Here is a 12,229-nt window from a genome sequence, read left to right as displayed (position 1 = left end):
TTTCTGGGAGAAAAAGATGCTAATGCACTAATGTGAAGGGTACCTATTCCATCAGGGAAAAAAGGTGCAACCCAGCATACACCTCTGCTTCCTCTCTGTCAGAGACTACACAAATGAGTAAATGTTGCAGCAATGAAATTAATAAAATATAAACATTAGAAAAATATTTCCACAAAAAATTTAAAACATCCATGGAAATAGACGCATTTTGATCTAAGGATTTGATCTGAAGAATACACATCAGTCTAGACATATTTCATGCCACCAAAAGGGCCCAGATCTCAAGGAGGACATAACCCTACACAGGAGCGGCAGCTCTGCACCAGTGCACTTCCCTCCACAAGAACTGCCTAAAAACGGGCCATTTGCAGGAGGAGGAGGATGACAATCAAGCCCTGCAAAGATGGGGAGCACATAAAGCTCTACAGCTAATAGTAATTGCAGAGACATGGAAATGGCAGCAGAGGGGCTGGGGTGTTCCTGCCCAGGGCGGGGGGCTGCCCACCAGCCCTGCCGTGTGGTGCAGACAGGCAAGAGGAACCAGGGAAGTGGGGCAGCTACAGGTCTGGAGCACTGGGAATGGAACAGGCAAATGCAGAGCTGGGGCTTCACTCAGGACTTGTCCCCTGCCCCTCGGCATCAGTGGACCCAAAAAAACCCTAGGACAAGATGTCAGCAGGGTAGGAGTGTCTACTGCCTGGTCTGGCAAACAGGAGCAAACAGGGTGTTTGGATGGGTTTGGTGATTAGGGTCTTTTTTTGGAGGGGGGAGTGCAGTTTGGGAGTCGTGGGGTTTTTTTCTGCTTTACATACAAAATTTTCCCTGGAAGCAGAGGGTTGTGAACGTGTCCCTCAGCCCGCAGCTGCTTGCTGAGCCCTGGTATGCACTTCATTGCCCTGCCGATGCAGGTGGGTGCTCCCAGAAGTTTGTCCCAGCTCACATCTGTCCAAAAGTCTCGTTTGACACAAAATCGGGATGCAGGAACAGACACAGCAAGGTGAAATGTGCGGGTGTATTCTCCAGAGGGGTGGGGGTAGTGACATGCCACATTGGAGAGCAGCAGCCCCGTTGCCCAGAAGAGGGGCGAGGAGCCTGAATTAACTCAGTGTTCTCAGGCACCAGATTTCAGAGGTGGGGAGCAGTGGGGGTCACGTGCCAGCCAAGCCTGCTGCTTCTCCAGCACTCGGCGTGGGCAGCAGGCAGGAGACAAGGACCCTGGCAGGGCGGGTGTTCCCCCGCAGAAGGCTGCACCAAATACTCATCTTCAGAAGCAGAGGTTCACCAGCATCACGCAGTAAAAGCGAGCTGTCAGCTCACCCTTATTGCAGGCTGACAGTCCCTTTCAATGAGAACGTGCAGCCTTCTCGATCCTGCTTTTTCAATAGAAAACCCCGGGGTCAGTGTGTTTAATGAAACTCATCCCACCATAGGCGTGGACCGCAGGCACTGTCCCCACGCCAGCAGAGCGCGCGGTGCGGGGACACGGGCGGCTCCTCCCGCCGTGCCCCCCCGCACAACCCTCTGCCCACTTCGGAACGGCCTGGACACGCTAGTTCCCGTCCCCCCCGCTCGCCCGAGCCGCGGGTACCTTCGCCACCGGGGAACTCACTGCGGCAGCGCTACCCAGCGATCGGTACCGACCCCGGGGGGGAGGCAGGGCAGGGCAGGGCCCCCGCGGCAGCGGCACCTCCGACGGTGCGGGCCGGCCGATGCTGCACGGGGTCCCCGGCCGGCCGGGCGCGCGTCGGGATGGACGGGGGTGGGGAAGGGGTGTCAGGGACCCGGCGCTCCAGAACGGAGCCGCTCCCGATCCGCCCCCGGCCCCTTCCCGCGGCATTCCAGAGCCCCGCACGTCCCGCCCGCGGCGTGGCGTGGCGTGGCGCGGTGCTCCCCCCGCCGCCCCCCACGGCCGCCGCCCGGCGGGTCCCGCCCGGCTCCGCAGTGTCGGGGGCTGCCCCGTCACCTGATCGTCGCCGTCGCCGCGCGCGCGCGCTCACCGCACCGCCCCCCCCCCCCCCGCACCGACCGTCCCCCCCCCCCTCCCCGCGAACGGGGGCGGGGGTGCCTGGTATATACGGCCCCGCCGCCCCCGCCCCTGCCTGCCTCCTGCAGTACGGGAGGCTGCGAGCCGCCGCTGCCGCCGCCGCGCCGGGCCGGGCCCCGGCAGGTGGGCGAGCCGTGCCGAGCCGGGGCTGCTGCGGGGTGAGTGCGCGGGCGGCGGGCGCGGGGCTCCGGCCCCCCCACCCCCTCCCCTCCCCGTGGGGGCGGGGGAGCGGCGCCGCCGCCGCCGTGGGAAGGTGCCGGGGGTGGCGGCCGCGGGGGTTCGCCCGGGTCGTACCTGTTGCGGAGCTCGCGGGTCCGGGGGCGTGGGCGGCGGCGGGGAAGCGGACTTCGGGGGGGCGGCGGTACAGCCCCGCGGCTCCGCCGCGCCCGTGGGTGCAGCCCCGCGGACCCCCGGCGGTCCGACCAGCCGGGATGCGGATTGGAGCGTCTCGTCCTGCCCGCCCCGGGGTCGCGGTGCCGGTACGGGCGGATGCTCGGCCGGGGCCGGGCACCTGCACTACGGCAGCCCGCGGGCGCAGTCCTGGCTCGCCCCGGGCGCTTCCCGGAAAGTTTCTAGAACTCCTTAAGCTGGGAAGTGGCATTAACAAAACCCCGATCCCGGGGGCTGGGCTGCCGCGCCGCCGCCGCCCGGTGAGGATGCTCGCGTGGGGGGCTCGCCTTGGCGACCTGCCCTTCCCGCACCGCTGCGCGGGCTGGCGCGGAGGAGCCGCGCGTGGCCCTGCCTCGGCCAGCTGCGGGGCGGTGCGGGGCGATGCGGAGCCTGCCGCGGGCGCGGCGCAGTCGGGGCTGTACGACTAGGGGTTGCAGGACACGCATCCCTGAGAGCAGCTGCGGGGAAAAGGGTACTGCTGTACCTCGGTTGTCGGAGCGTGTGTTTCTGGTCTCATTTGGGTTTTGGGTTTTGTGGGGCTTTTTAGTTAAAATCCCTCCGAACTTAATTTTAGCCACTACGTACCCCATAAGGAGCAAGCAAAAGCACAATTTATTACTTTAAGCTTTCGTTGGGAAATACAGTACATGAAAAAGCCCCCTTCTGATTGCTGGTGTGTCGGGAAGAGCAGCCGCTTTCCAGGAGCGCGCTTTTGCCAGGCAGATTTTGGGACGCAGGCACTGGGCTGGCATGCGCAGGAAGGTTCCAGAACAGCGGTGCCGCCTGTTCCCCGGGCAAGGGAGCACCCCAGAGCACCCACCTCTTCCTAGGGAGTGCGCGAGGGGAATGAGCAATCAGGCTTCTGCACCGACGCCCAGGAGGGGGATGCCAAGGTAAAGCTTGAGCGCTGCGTGTTTGGGATGAGAGCTCAGCTGCCCTCGTGCAGTCGTGGTTTGGTGACCAGGCTGTGGCTTGGTGCAGTCATTAGCGGGGAGCCACCAGGAAACGCCTTTGCTGTGCTGCTTCTACTGACGTGGTTTTGAGAAATCCACGTGTCCACAACCTGAAACAAGTTTGAAATGGCCATAGTGGGTCATGCTCCCTTTTTGCAATAATGGCTTTTAGCAAGCCGTCTCCCTCTGCAGTAGGGCACTAGCTCTCCTGGTAGCATATGCTGCAGGATGGGTTCTTTTTGCTTTTTAACAAACTAGACCAATTACACAAAATCAGCTGAGAAGAGTGACCTACTTGGAGGGAGAAGAGGGAAAAAAGTGTTTGAGAAGGAGACCTTGATTCGAAATGTCACTTTGTGTGTCCTACCGTTTGTCCTAACCAAGCAGCTTCTTTACCTCTGAAGGTGTGAACTGCATTGCTCAAGGGCTTGCTTCCCCCCACCACCCCTCCCCCCGCCCCCTTTCTGCCTCAGCAGGAAAGAAATAGTTACTCATGAAGGGGCATTTCAGGTGTTTCTTAAACATTCTTGCATTACAGCTGTAATATCAAGAGGTTAAAATACCTAGAACGTTTCTCCTTAGCCTGTCTCTCACACACCACGTTTAAAATTAGAACATCATTAGCAAAATTGTAGGTGGCTCTAGGGAAGCGGGGGATATTTTACGGCTGAAAGTCACAAAGCCATCAAATAACATCTCCACAAATACCTGGGTCTTGCAGGTCTTCAACATGGCTGGCACTGACACAGCTACCTTCCTGCATGCGGCTCAGTGCAACGTGTAAGTACAAGAGATCTTTCTATGAATTTTGTGTGTGTGTGTGTGTGTGTGTGTGTATTTTAGTAGATTAATGGTTTCTTCCCCCTGCTTTAAATAGGTGGGTTGATTGCGACAAACGGGGAACGTAGCATATTGCAGATGTTTTTGGTTCTGGGGCATCATGGGTAATATCTGAAAGGCTCTGCTTTTCATACCAAGAAACAAAAGTAACTAGGAAAGAATTTACCTGTGTTTCCAGTGCTTGCATTATCAGCATCTATCCCCTGTTAAAGAATGAGGTGTATTTCAAATAATTTGTGACAATGTTATGGTCTTGCTTGAACCATTAAAATGTTGGAAGGTAGGTACCCCAAGGATTCCATTAATACCACTCAACAGTCAAAGAACAGGTGAAAACTGAAAAGCAAAAGTAAGGTATGGCAACGAATTCAACTTATTTAATGTGGAAATAGTATTTTTAATGTAATAAGAATGAAAACTGTCTTACCAGCATGAAACATCGATGTATTAAATGCGCGTTCAGAAGGGAAGAGTTGGCCGCATTTCACCACAGGTTAAGTAATTGTGGGTTAATAGGATTCTGTCAAATACATCCTGGGAAATATTAGTTCAAAAGTAAGGTTTCTTCACAATATGTCTGCATTTTACCTTGAAAAGAAGTCCACATTTCTGAAAACTTGCTACTGTATATATTGGCATGATGGCTGTCTGGCTATGTAAGAGCGGTTTTTAAAAGATGCTGTGGAGAGAAAAAATTACAGGTGCTCATAAGATCAGTTTTAAAAATAGAAGGAAGGGAAGAATTGGGACTTCTCATGAAAAATGTCCTACCTGACTATTTCCCCTTTAATCCATCAAGCTAAGAGATGCTCCATTTTTACTTGTATTAGCATAATATTGTTGTTGGCCACTGTTAGAGAGGCTTGCATTTTAAAAGACAGATGAGAGGTTTAGTTAAACCAAGAGTACATAAACCTGGGAGAATGTTCTATTACTTTGAATTGTTTTGAAAACAGAAATTGTTTTCTGTACTCTGGCAGTGTCTTCAATATTCTCTCACAGTGTGTACTTGGTATTTCATGATAAGGTATGGCTGCCTCAAATCACATAAATAAAGGTTAAGTAAATGTGACATTCTTTCATGATAAACTTGTCATTTACTGTTTTTATGAATGGTTAAATTCATGTGTTTATTGAAAATCTCATTCCCTGGATTTCACAAGCATAAAGTTTTTTACATTCTTTTCACATATTGTGCATTTGTGTGGTGTCAATATATATGCGTGGTGCAAGGAGAGAAAACAGTACTATTTACTTCATCTTCTTTTACCCATTGCATTTGATATGTCATACGCAGATAGAGTGAGGTTGATGTAGGATGTGTGCATGGAAAAATCCTCATTCTTGAAATATATTTAGAATAAAAAATTGCCAATATAGGCTTGCCTGGTTTTGGGGAGGAGTGAGTGCTTTGAAGAAGGGTTGGGTTTTTTCCTTCTGGTAATTAATTTTTAAAGAAGTGGTTTCCTAGTTTAAGAAACCAGCAAGGGAGGGAGAGATGCAAGACGTTATTACAAGAAAAGGTCAGTACTATCCTGTTCCTTCATTGTTTCATTCATGGGTTTGTTTTGTTTTGTTTTGTTTTTCCTCGTGCCTGACCTGCCAAAAGATTATTTAGGAGGGGAGGGAAAGAACAGAGTGTGTTTATAAGGTAGACACATGTATCGGAGGGAATGCTTAATTAGGAAATTGTGATACAGCCCTACAGCCTAATGGAGTGAGAAGATGACAATTCCCAGCCAGCTGGGTGGGGCACAATGCAGTGCTAACTGTAAGCCTTTTGTCTAATAAAAATGCCTGAAACAAAGTGGTTGACTGGCAGTCAGCATCCCACTTGACCTTTTTAAAACCAGGAAAACAAAGTTAATGAATGTATCTTTCAGTCGCCACCCAGTATATCGGGATTTTTTGTGCATTACTGGAGAGCCACGACTCTGGCAGCTTTGGTTCTTATCGCAGCATGGCTATTCAGAGTTTGAAGGATGATTTGTGAAATTGTGCCTGTTGAAATTATTAAAGCCTCGAGCGAAAGAAAGCCCTGTATACAGCTGCTAAACTACTTTGCCTGACTGGTTTTGAGGTTTCTTTTCTTGTCAGTGCAATGAACTAACTTCACCAGAGTTTCACAGGGTTGCTGGAAAATACAAATCTTCCTGTTCCTAAGCTGTGCTTTAAGACTCCTGTATTACTGAATAGTTGGAATTACTAGATAATTACAGCAAACCCAGTGCATTATGTAAGTTAAATGTAGACATTGTTTAAAACTTTATTTTAATGAGGTAAGGCATTCCTAAATGCTCTTGCTAGAAAAATTATTTTGAGCTTTTTTTTTAAATGCTGAATATACTGCATGACTGTTAAAGAATTTGTAGCATTTTGTAAGCAGGATACTGGCAAGACGCTGCTGTTTTTTAATGCTCTAGAATGTAAAATCAAGTCTAATAGTCCCAGATATGTGTAAGCAGCTATTTATGTGTTGCTAAATTTGAAACAGTATAAATTGTATAGCTTGTGCAAGACTCTGGTAAGCCTGCATCTATTGAAAATGGTGTAGAAGAGTCTGTTCTGATGCAGATCATCAGCGTGAGGGGAATTTTATATGGTTGTGAGATACCTTGGAAACAGAACTAATATTTGTGCTGGTTTGTTAGTACATTAAATGCTTAATTACTTCCTTTGAACACGATTGAGGAGGTTGATTTACAAATTAATACTTGTTTTTAATGCTAGGTGACAGTATCGCCACTGAAATGTAGAATTCTCTGGGGTTTACACTTTCTGTAGAGACAAACAATTTAATTTGCATGTATCAAAAAGAAAATGGTGGCTTCTCATCTCTCGGTGAAGACTGAATAGAAAACTGATGTGGTGATGTCTTAACACTGGGGCACTGTTTCGCAGAGAATAATGTATGCGCTGAACTGTCATCATAAAATTAGACAAACTTTTTAATGAGCAGTGAACATTTTAAGATGCAGTTCCTTTCTGCTGCACTTAATGTCTGAATGTTATAACGGGTGTCTGCATTAATGCAAGAAACTCAGGCTCATGTATTGTGTTATAGATAAAACAGGGAATAGGCTAGAGAGGGGAAATGTAAGTGCTATCCAGGAACTGATTTTTCTTAGGCTTGCTGTAGAATATTCAATAAGATGAAAAAGTATAAATGGTAAATGGTACATATTTATCATCTGAGCATTATTGATCTAGATGAAAAGAAAACAAGTAAAAATCAGCATTTTAAACAGAACTTAAAAATGAATCTCTAAGACTTTGAAACCTGTAATCAATGTAAATTGGAGGGGAGGAGAAGGAAAGGATTGGGGGAACAGTTGCAGGCATTGAGCACATGTTCTACTTCTTCAGCTTTGTCAAGGAAATAGGTATCGTGATGAAGAAGATAAAGCAACCACCTAAATTTACTGGATTTCAAATCAACTAGTAGCACTTCTGAATTTTGTGGGGTATTGCTGCAAATCAGCGTGTTGTGTCTGTGCTTTGTTGGAGCAGCAGACCTATTTGCAAAGCTGTTTGTCACACTGTCGTTTTTATTATAATAAGGCTTATATGGAAATACTCCTGCAATGCATCTAAAGAAAAGACGAATGGCAGCATTTATAGGAGGTGGCAGATTATACCACAGTGCTTGCGTAGGGAGGAGGGGGTTGGTGTCATTTGTCCCGGCCCCCTTACTAAAGAGGGATTGGCATTACTTTGTTTAATTATGAGGCACGTTGCACTGCACTAATGTAAAGATTAACACAATGGGGCCCTTAACCTGGTTAAGGAGTCGGGGTCCTGCCCCAAGGTAAATAATGAATATGAGTTTGTTTGCCCAGTGGGTCTTACTGGGTGGAAAAATGGCTGGGAGTCTGCTCCTTTTTCTTTTAACTGTTTGTCTAGCATGTAAATCAATTAAAATTAGGAGTGTTTTGGAAGAAGGTTAGCCTTTCTAAACAAACCAAGAGACTTGGATTTTGTTGTTTTATTTCCACTGAAGGGTCTGATCCCATTTTAATACTTTTGAACTTTAAAAGCAAACCCATCAATTTCAAGATAAAGAAAAATAAATGGTGACCGCTTTAGCTGATATAAAGCCACAGCTGCCCTTGTGGACTCGTGCTGTTCATCCTTTGTAGTGATTGTGGTCTTCTGTAATGTAGCAATATGATGTTAATTCTTGCAAATTTGGAATTTAATTTTTCTTGATGCATAAAAGAGACAAATCTGGGCAAGGAAGGTAGAGATGAGGAAAAAAATGTGGATTTTCTCTTTGTGAAAAACTGCTTTCCCTGCTGAATAGATTTCATTTCTCTCTCTTACTTACATGAAGGATGTAAGTCCTGAAGGAATATGCAGGCTTTATGTGCAGGAAGTTGCAAAGTTGGACTCAAGTTCCCTGGCATTCTGATGGGTCACACTTACCCCATGGACCTCCCCTGGGATGGATAGCTTTGGCTGAGTTTTAGGCTGTTCTTGGTTCTGCTGAAAACCTATGTTCGTCTTGGAGGCTGACAATTAAGAAATCCTTAATTTTAAGGATTTACTAAAGTGTAAGCCTAAATTAGAATGCTTCTGAAAACAGATCTAGTCTAGATTCAGACTACAACTGGGGAAAAAAAGATTGTAAAATATCATTTTGGTTAACTATCAAGGCAACGATGCCGCAGACAGTTTTGGAGCACACTGCAGGAAAATGGCTGCCTTTGTTTTTCTTGGCTGGGCTTACAGCAGTAAGCCCCAAGTCATCGCTGCTGGCTCGTGGTGCCATCAGCTCAGCTGAGGTGCACCTTGCACTCCTGGCATCCTCTGTTAGCACAGGCTCTGTGGTCTCACTCACATTGCCGGCAGGCTATGGACTTTCATCCTGAGCCGCTTGACTCATCAGACCTCTTAAAACAAATATTAGCATGGCAGAGACCAAAAGCACTGCCGGGGGAATGGTGCTATTGACTGCAGTTGAGCCGAGGCATTCCCCGTTGGTGGCCGCATCATGGCTGTGCGTCCCCTTCCCCTGGCACAGCGTCCTCCCAAGAGAGGAGGGTCTGCAAAAGGCACCAGAAAAGAGTCTTTTACCACCTGCTTTCCAATACAGAGTTAGCCAGCTTACCAGAGCAGGGTAGTCTAGCCTAAAGAAAGAAAAATCTAGCCCTCAGTGACTGAAGCCACACGTGTTACAGGTGATCATCAGCCTTGCTGTGCCAGAGCAGGTACCAGTGCTTTGGCACTAACTCTGCTTGCAAGTCACCATTAAGGGCTTCAGGTTTCATTGGAAGCCAATGAAAACACTTTTGGCATGCTGTGCTACATATGGTATTGGTGAAGACACTGGTGGCTGTAGTTTTACATCTCTGTTCTTGGCTGATGTGCAGGTCCAAGGGAGCCAAGGAAAGACCAGACAGAAGACTGGACAAAACCCCACGCTCCTAGTGTGAGTTATGCCCTGCTTTCTCCCCATCCCAGTCTGGTACGTTACTGGTTCTGGGAGCCATTGAGGATGGGCACAGCCTGAGGAGCTTGGAGCTGGTACTGGCAGGGAAAAGCTTGCTCCCAAAAGGGAGGATGGTGTTGCAGCTGATTTCAGAAGTACAACCTCTTCAGGTCTTCCAGTGGGTTTCCAGCTAGGCTGTAAAGATTTTTTCTTTTCCTTCAATGGTTCTTCTTTAAAAGTTAGAGGCACTGCCTGGTGTCTAATTCTAGGATTGAAGGCTGGATGTGCAGGGACTTAAGATGACTCAATCTGTCACAGATGCCAAGCCTGACCTTAGATACATAGATAAGTTTCCCTCTAGCATTGCTTTTTCAGCAAAGACTTGGGTGAGGTGGTAGAAATTGTTTATTGACATCTTCCAAGCATGCTGTGAGGTCTAATATTTGTAAAGATGTTTGTGATTCTTTGGGAAGAAGGGCAGTCTTCTTCTGGCTGGCACTCCTGCTTCTTAACCCACTTTGGTTAGTAGTGAGGTTGGAAGCATAGTTTGAATCTCCACTCCTCAAAACCTACTCACCAGGGGCTCCTTTAGCAAACAGGGACAGATTTTCTGGATAAAGGATTTGATCCCCAGAGTGCTTGAATGCATTATCCAGCTGACTGTCAATATCAGAGCTGCTGGAGTGGGGAGTGTACAGGGTTGCATGCAGTCTTTTTATGGATAACAGAAGATGCTTTTTTCCTTGTTTTGTGTTTTAAGTGAAAACAAAGTCTGCTGGCGAGAGAAAACTCGGAAGCACAGTGTGCTCTGTAGCCTGCAAAGGGGGCTTTGACACTACTTGGAGCCGAGCAGCTGGAGAGAGGATGGGATTTACTGCTGTGAGTGATGTGCTCTCTTCCCTCTGTGGTGTTCTCAGTGGGAAGGCTCCACATCTGCCTGTGACTTTCGCCCCTGGACAGCAGCAGTTGCTGGATTGTGGAGGCTGTCATTTATCATCACTGTCTCTGACTGTAAAAGACAGTCCAGTGCTCCTGACAAAGTGATGGGAGGATTGGGTATGGTCAAGAAACAGCTTGCAGGCTTTTTTAACTAGGAAAGTGATTTCAGAGGAAGTAAAGAAGGTTGGGAGAGAGGTGAGGACTCCCAAAGACCTACAGCAACAACTTTACAGTCTTGCACAGGGGGTTGAAATTTGCGTGAAGAATGGAAAGTGGAAAATGTAAGTGTGCCTGGCCACAACTCTTCAGTTGGGATTATTTAAGAAAATAAAGACCGGAAGGGCTTGTATTCAGAAAGGTCAGAAGGATTAGGATTCCTTCCAGGGAAAGCCAGTGGGAGGTGAGTTCTCTGGGAGGGAAGATGCAGCATATGTCAGAAAAGGGAACTGGTGGATCACCCAGGTGCTGCAGGAGACTCATGGGGGTTGTGGATGCATCAGGTACAGGGAACCTGGGAGCATCTTCTTGCTGTCCATGTGCCAGGAGGCTGGTGTCCAGCAGGGAAACAAATAGCCTGTTTGAGGGATGCAGAGGTTGAATGGTAATGGGATTATCAGCACACTCGTAATCCAAAAACCAACAAGTCCTGGTACCTGCTAGTTCAATTCTACTCCCATTAAAATCTGCTGGTTTTCTTTTGGTCTCAGCAGGTACAGCTACTATGCCAAAAAGTGGATAAGCTTCAACATGAGCATCTCTAAGAAAGGTGCTGAGTATTCACATACCTGTTTATATTGAGAGCTGTGGTGCTCTGTATGGCTTTTTTTTGTTTTAGGATTTGTTATCTGTGCATGCAGAGTCAGTACTCTGGAGACCTCCTGGTTTTCCTTCAGACATGTTTTCAGCGACATAACTGTGTAAAACCTATTTGCCTAAGTCTTGAGCAGGGTTGATCTGTTTAAAAGATAATCCAGCAGTGTTAGGAAAACAAGCTGAAGGTTCCATGAAAATTCAGCAGACACTTCCATCTGAGTGCAAATGGGTACCTAGCAGGGTGCAGTGTGCTGCACAGATGAGTGCATCAGGAAAGTTCTGCTGCTGTCTGGTGGCTGTACTGCCCCAGAGACACAGGCAGGACCTCTGGCCACTGCCACTGGGTGGGGGAGAGAAGCTGCTGATTTAGTGCCATGTGTGTTCACTGCGTGTTGAATCCTGGTGAAGCTTGCATGAACAGTGTGGCAACTCACAGTGGAGCAAGCCTGTGGAGATGGGGTGAGAGTCCCTGCTCCCATACTCCCATACTGTGATGCTGTCACCAACAAAGTGCCTTAAAAGCCACTAATCTGCTCTCTCAGGGAAAGTGGTGTTTTTCATGGCGACTGCCAGATCCTGCCCAGTCATATCAGTGTCACATACTCTGCTGCCTGCCTGTCTCTCAGTGGCCATCCCAGTCTTGGTGACTTCTCTTCATGGCTCATCTTGTTCTTCCCTGGCTGCCGCTGTGCCTGCAGCAGGTCTGGGTGCTGTCACAGGCTGGCATCCCCATGCAGCAGTGATGCAAGTAACAGATGGTGCAAGAAATTCCTGTCTTCATTGCATCCCAGCAGAAGTACAGATGCAAGTTCAGGCTTC

At 48.4% G+C, this 12,229-nt stretch overlaps 1 protein-coding gene across 1 annotated transcript in view; it reads left to right on the top strand.

Moving 5' to 3' along the window:
* Positions 1-2,120: 2,120 nt before the first annotated feature.
* LOC128791209 (uncharacterized) overlaps positions 2,121-12,229 on the top strand; it is a 63,887-nt gene continuing 53,778 nt past the window's right edge. The window contains exons 1-2 of the mRNA XM_053948601.1: positions 2,121-2,202; positions 4,109-4,167. Coding sequence (XP_053804576.1) covers positions 4,118-4,167 — 50 coding nt within the window. The 5' untranslated portion in view covers positions 2,121-2,202; positions 4,109-4,117. The remainder of the gene's footprint in view (positions 2,203-4,108; positions 4,168-12,229) is intronic.

This window comes from Vidua chalybeata, chromosome 1 (genome assembly GCF_026979565.1).
Source record: "Vidua chalybeata isolate OUT-0048 chromosome 1, bVidCha1 merged haplotype, whole genome shotgun sequence".
Taxonomy (NCBI): domain Eukaryota; kingdom Metazoa; phylum Chordata; class Aves; order Passeriformes; family Viduidae; genus Vidua; species Vidua chalybeata.
The sequence above is the reverse complement of the archived record's forward strand: the minus strand, read 5'-3'. Positions and strand labels throughout refer to the sequence as shown.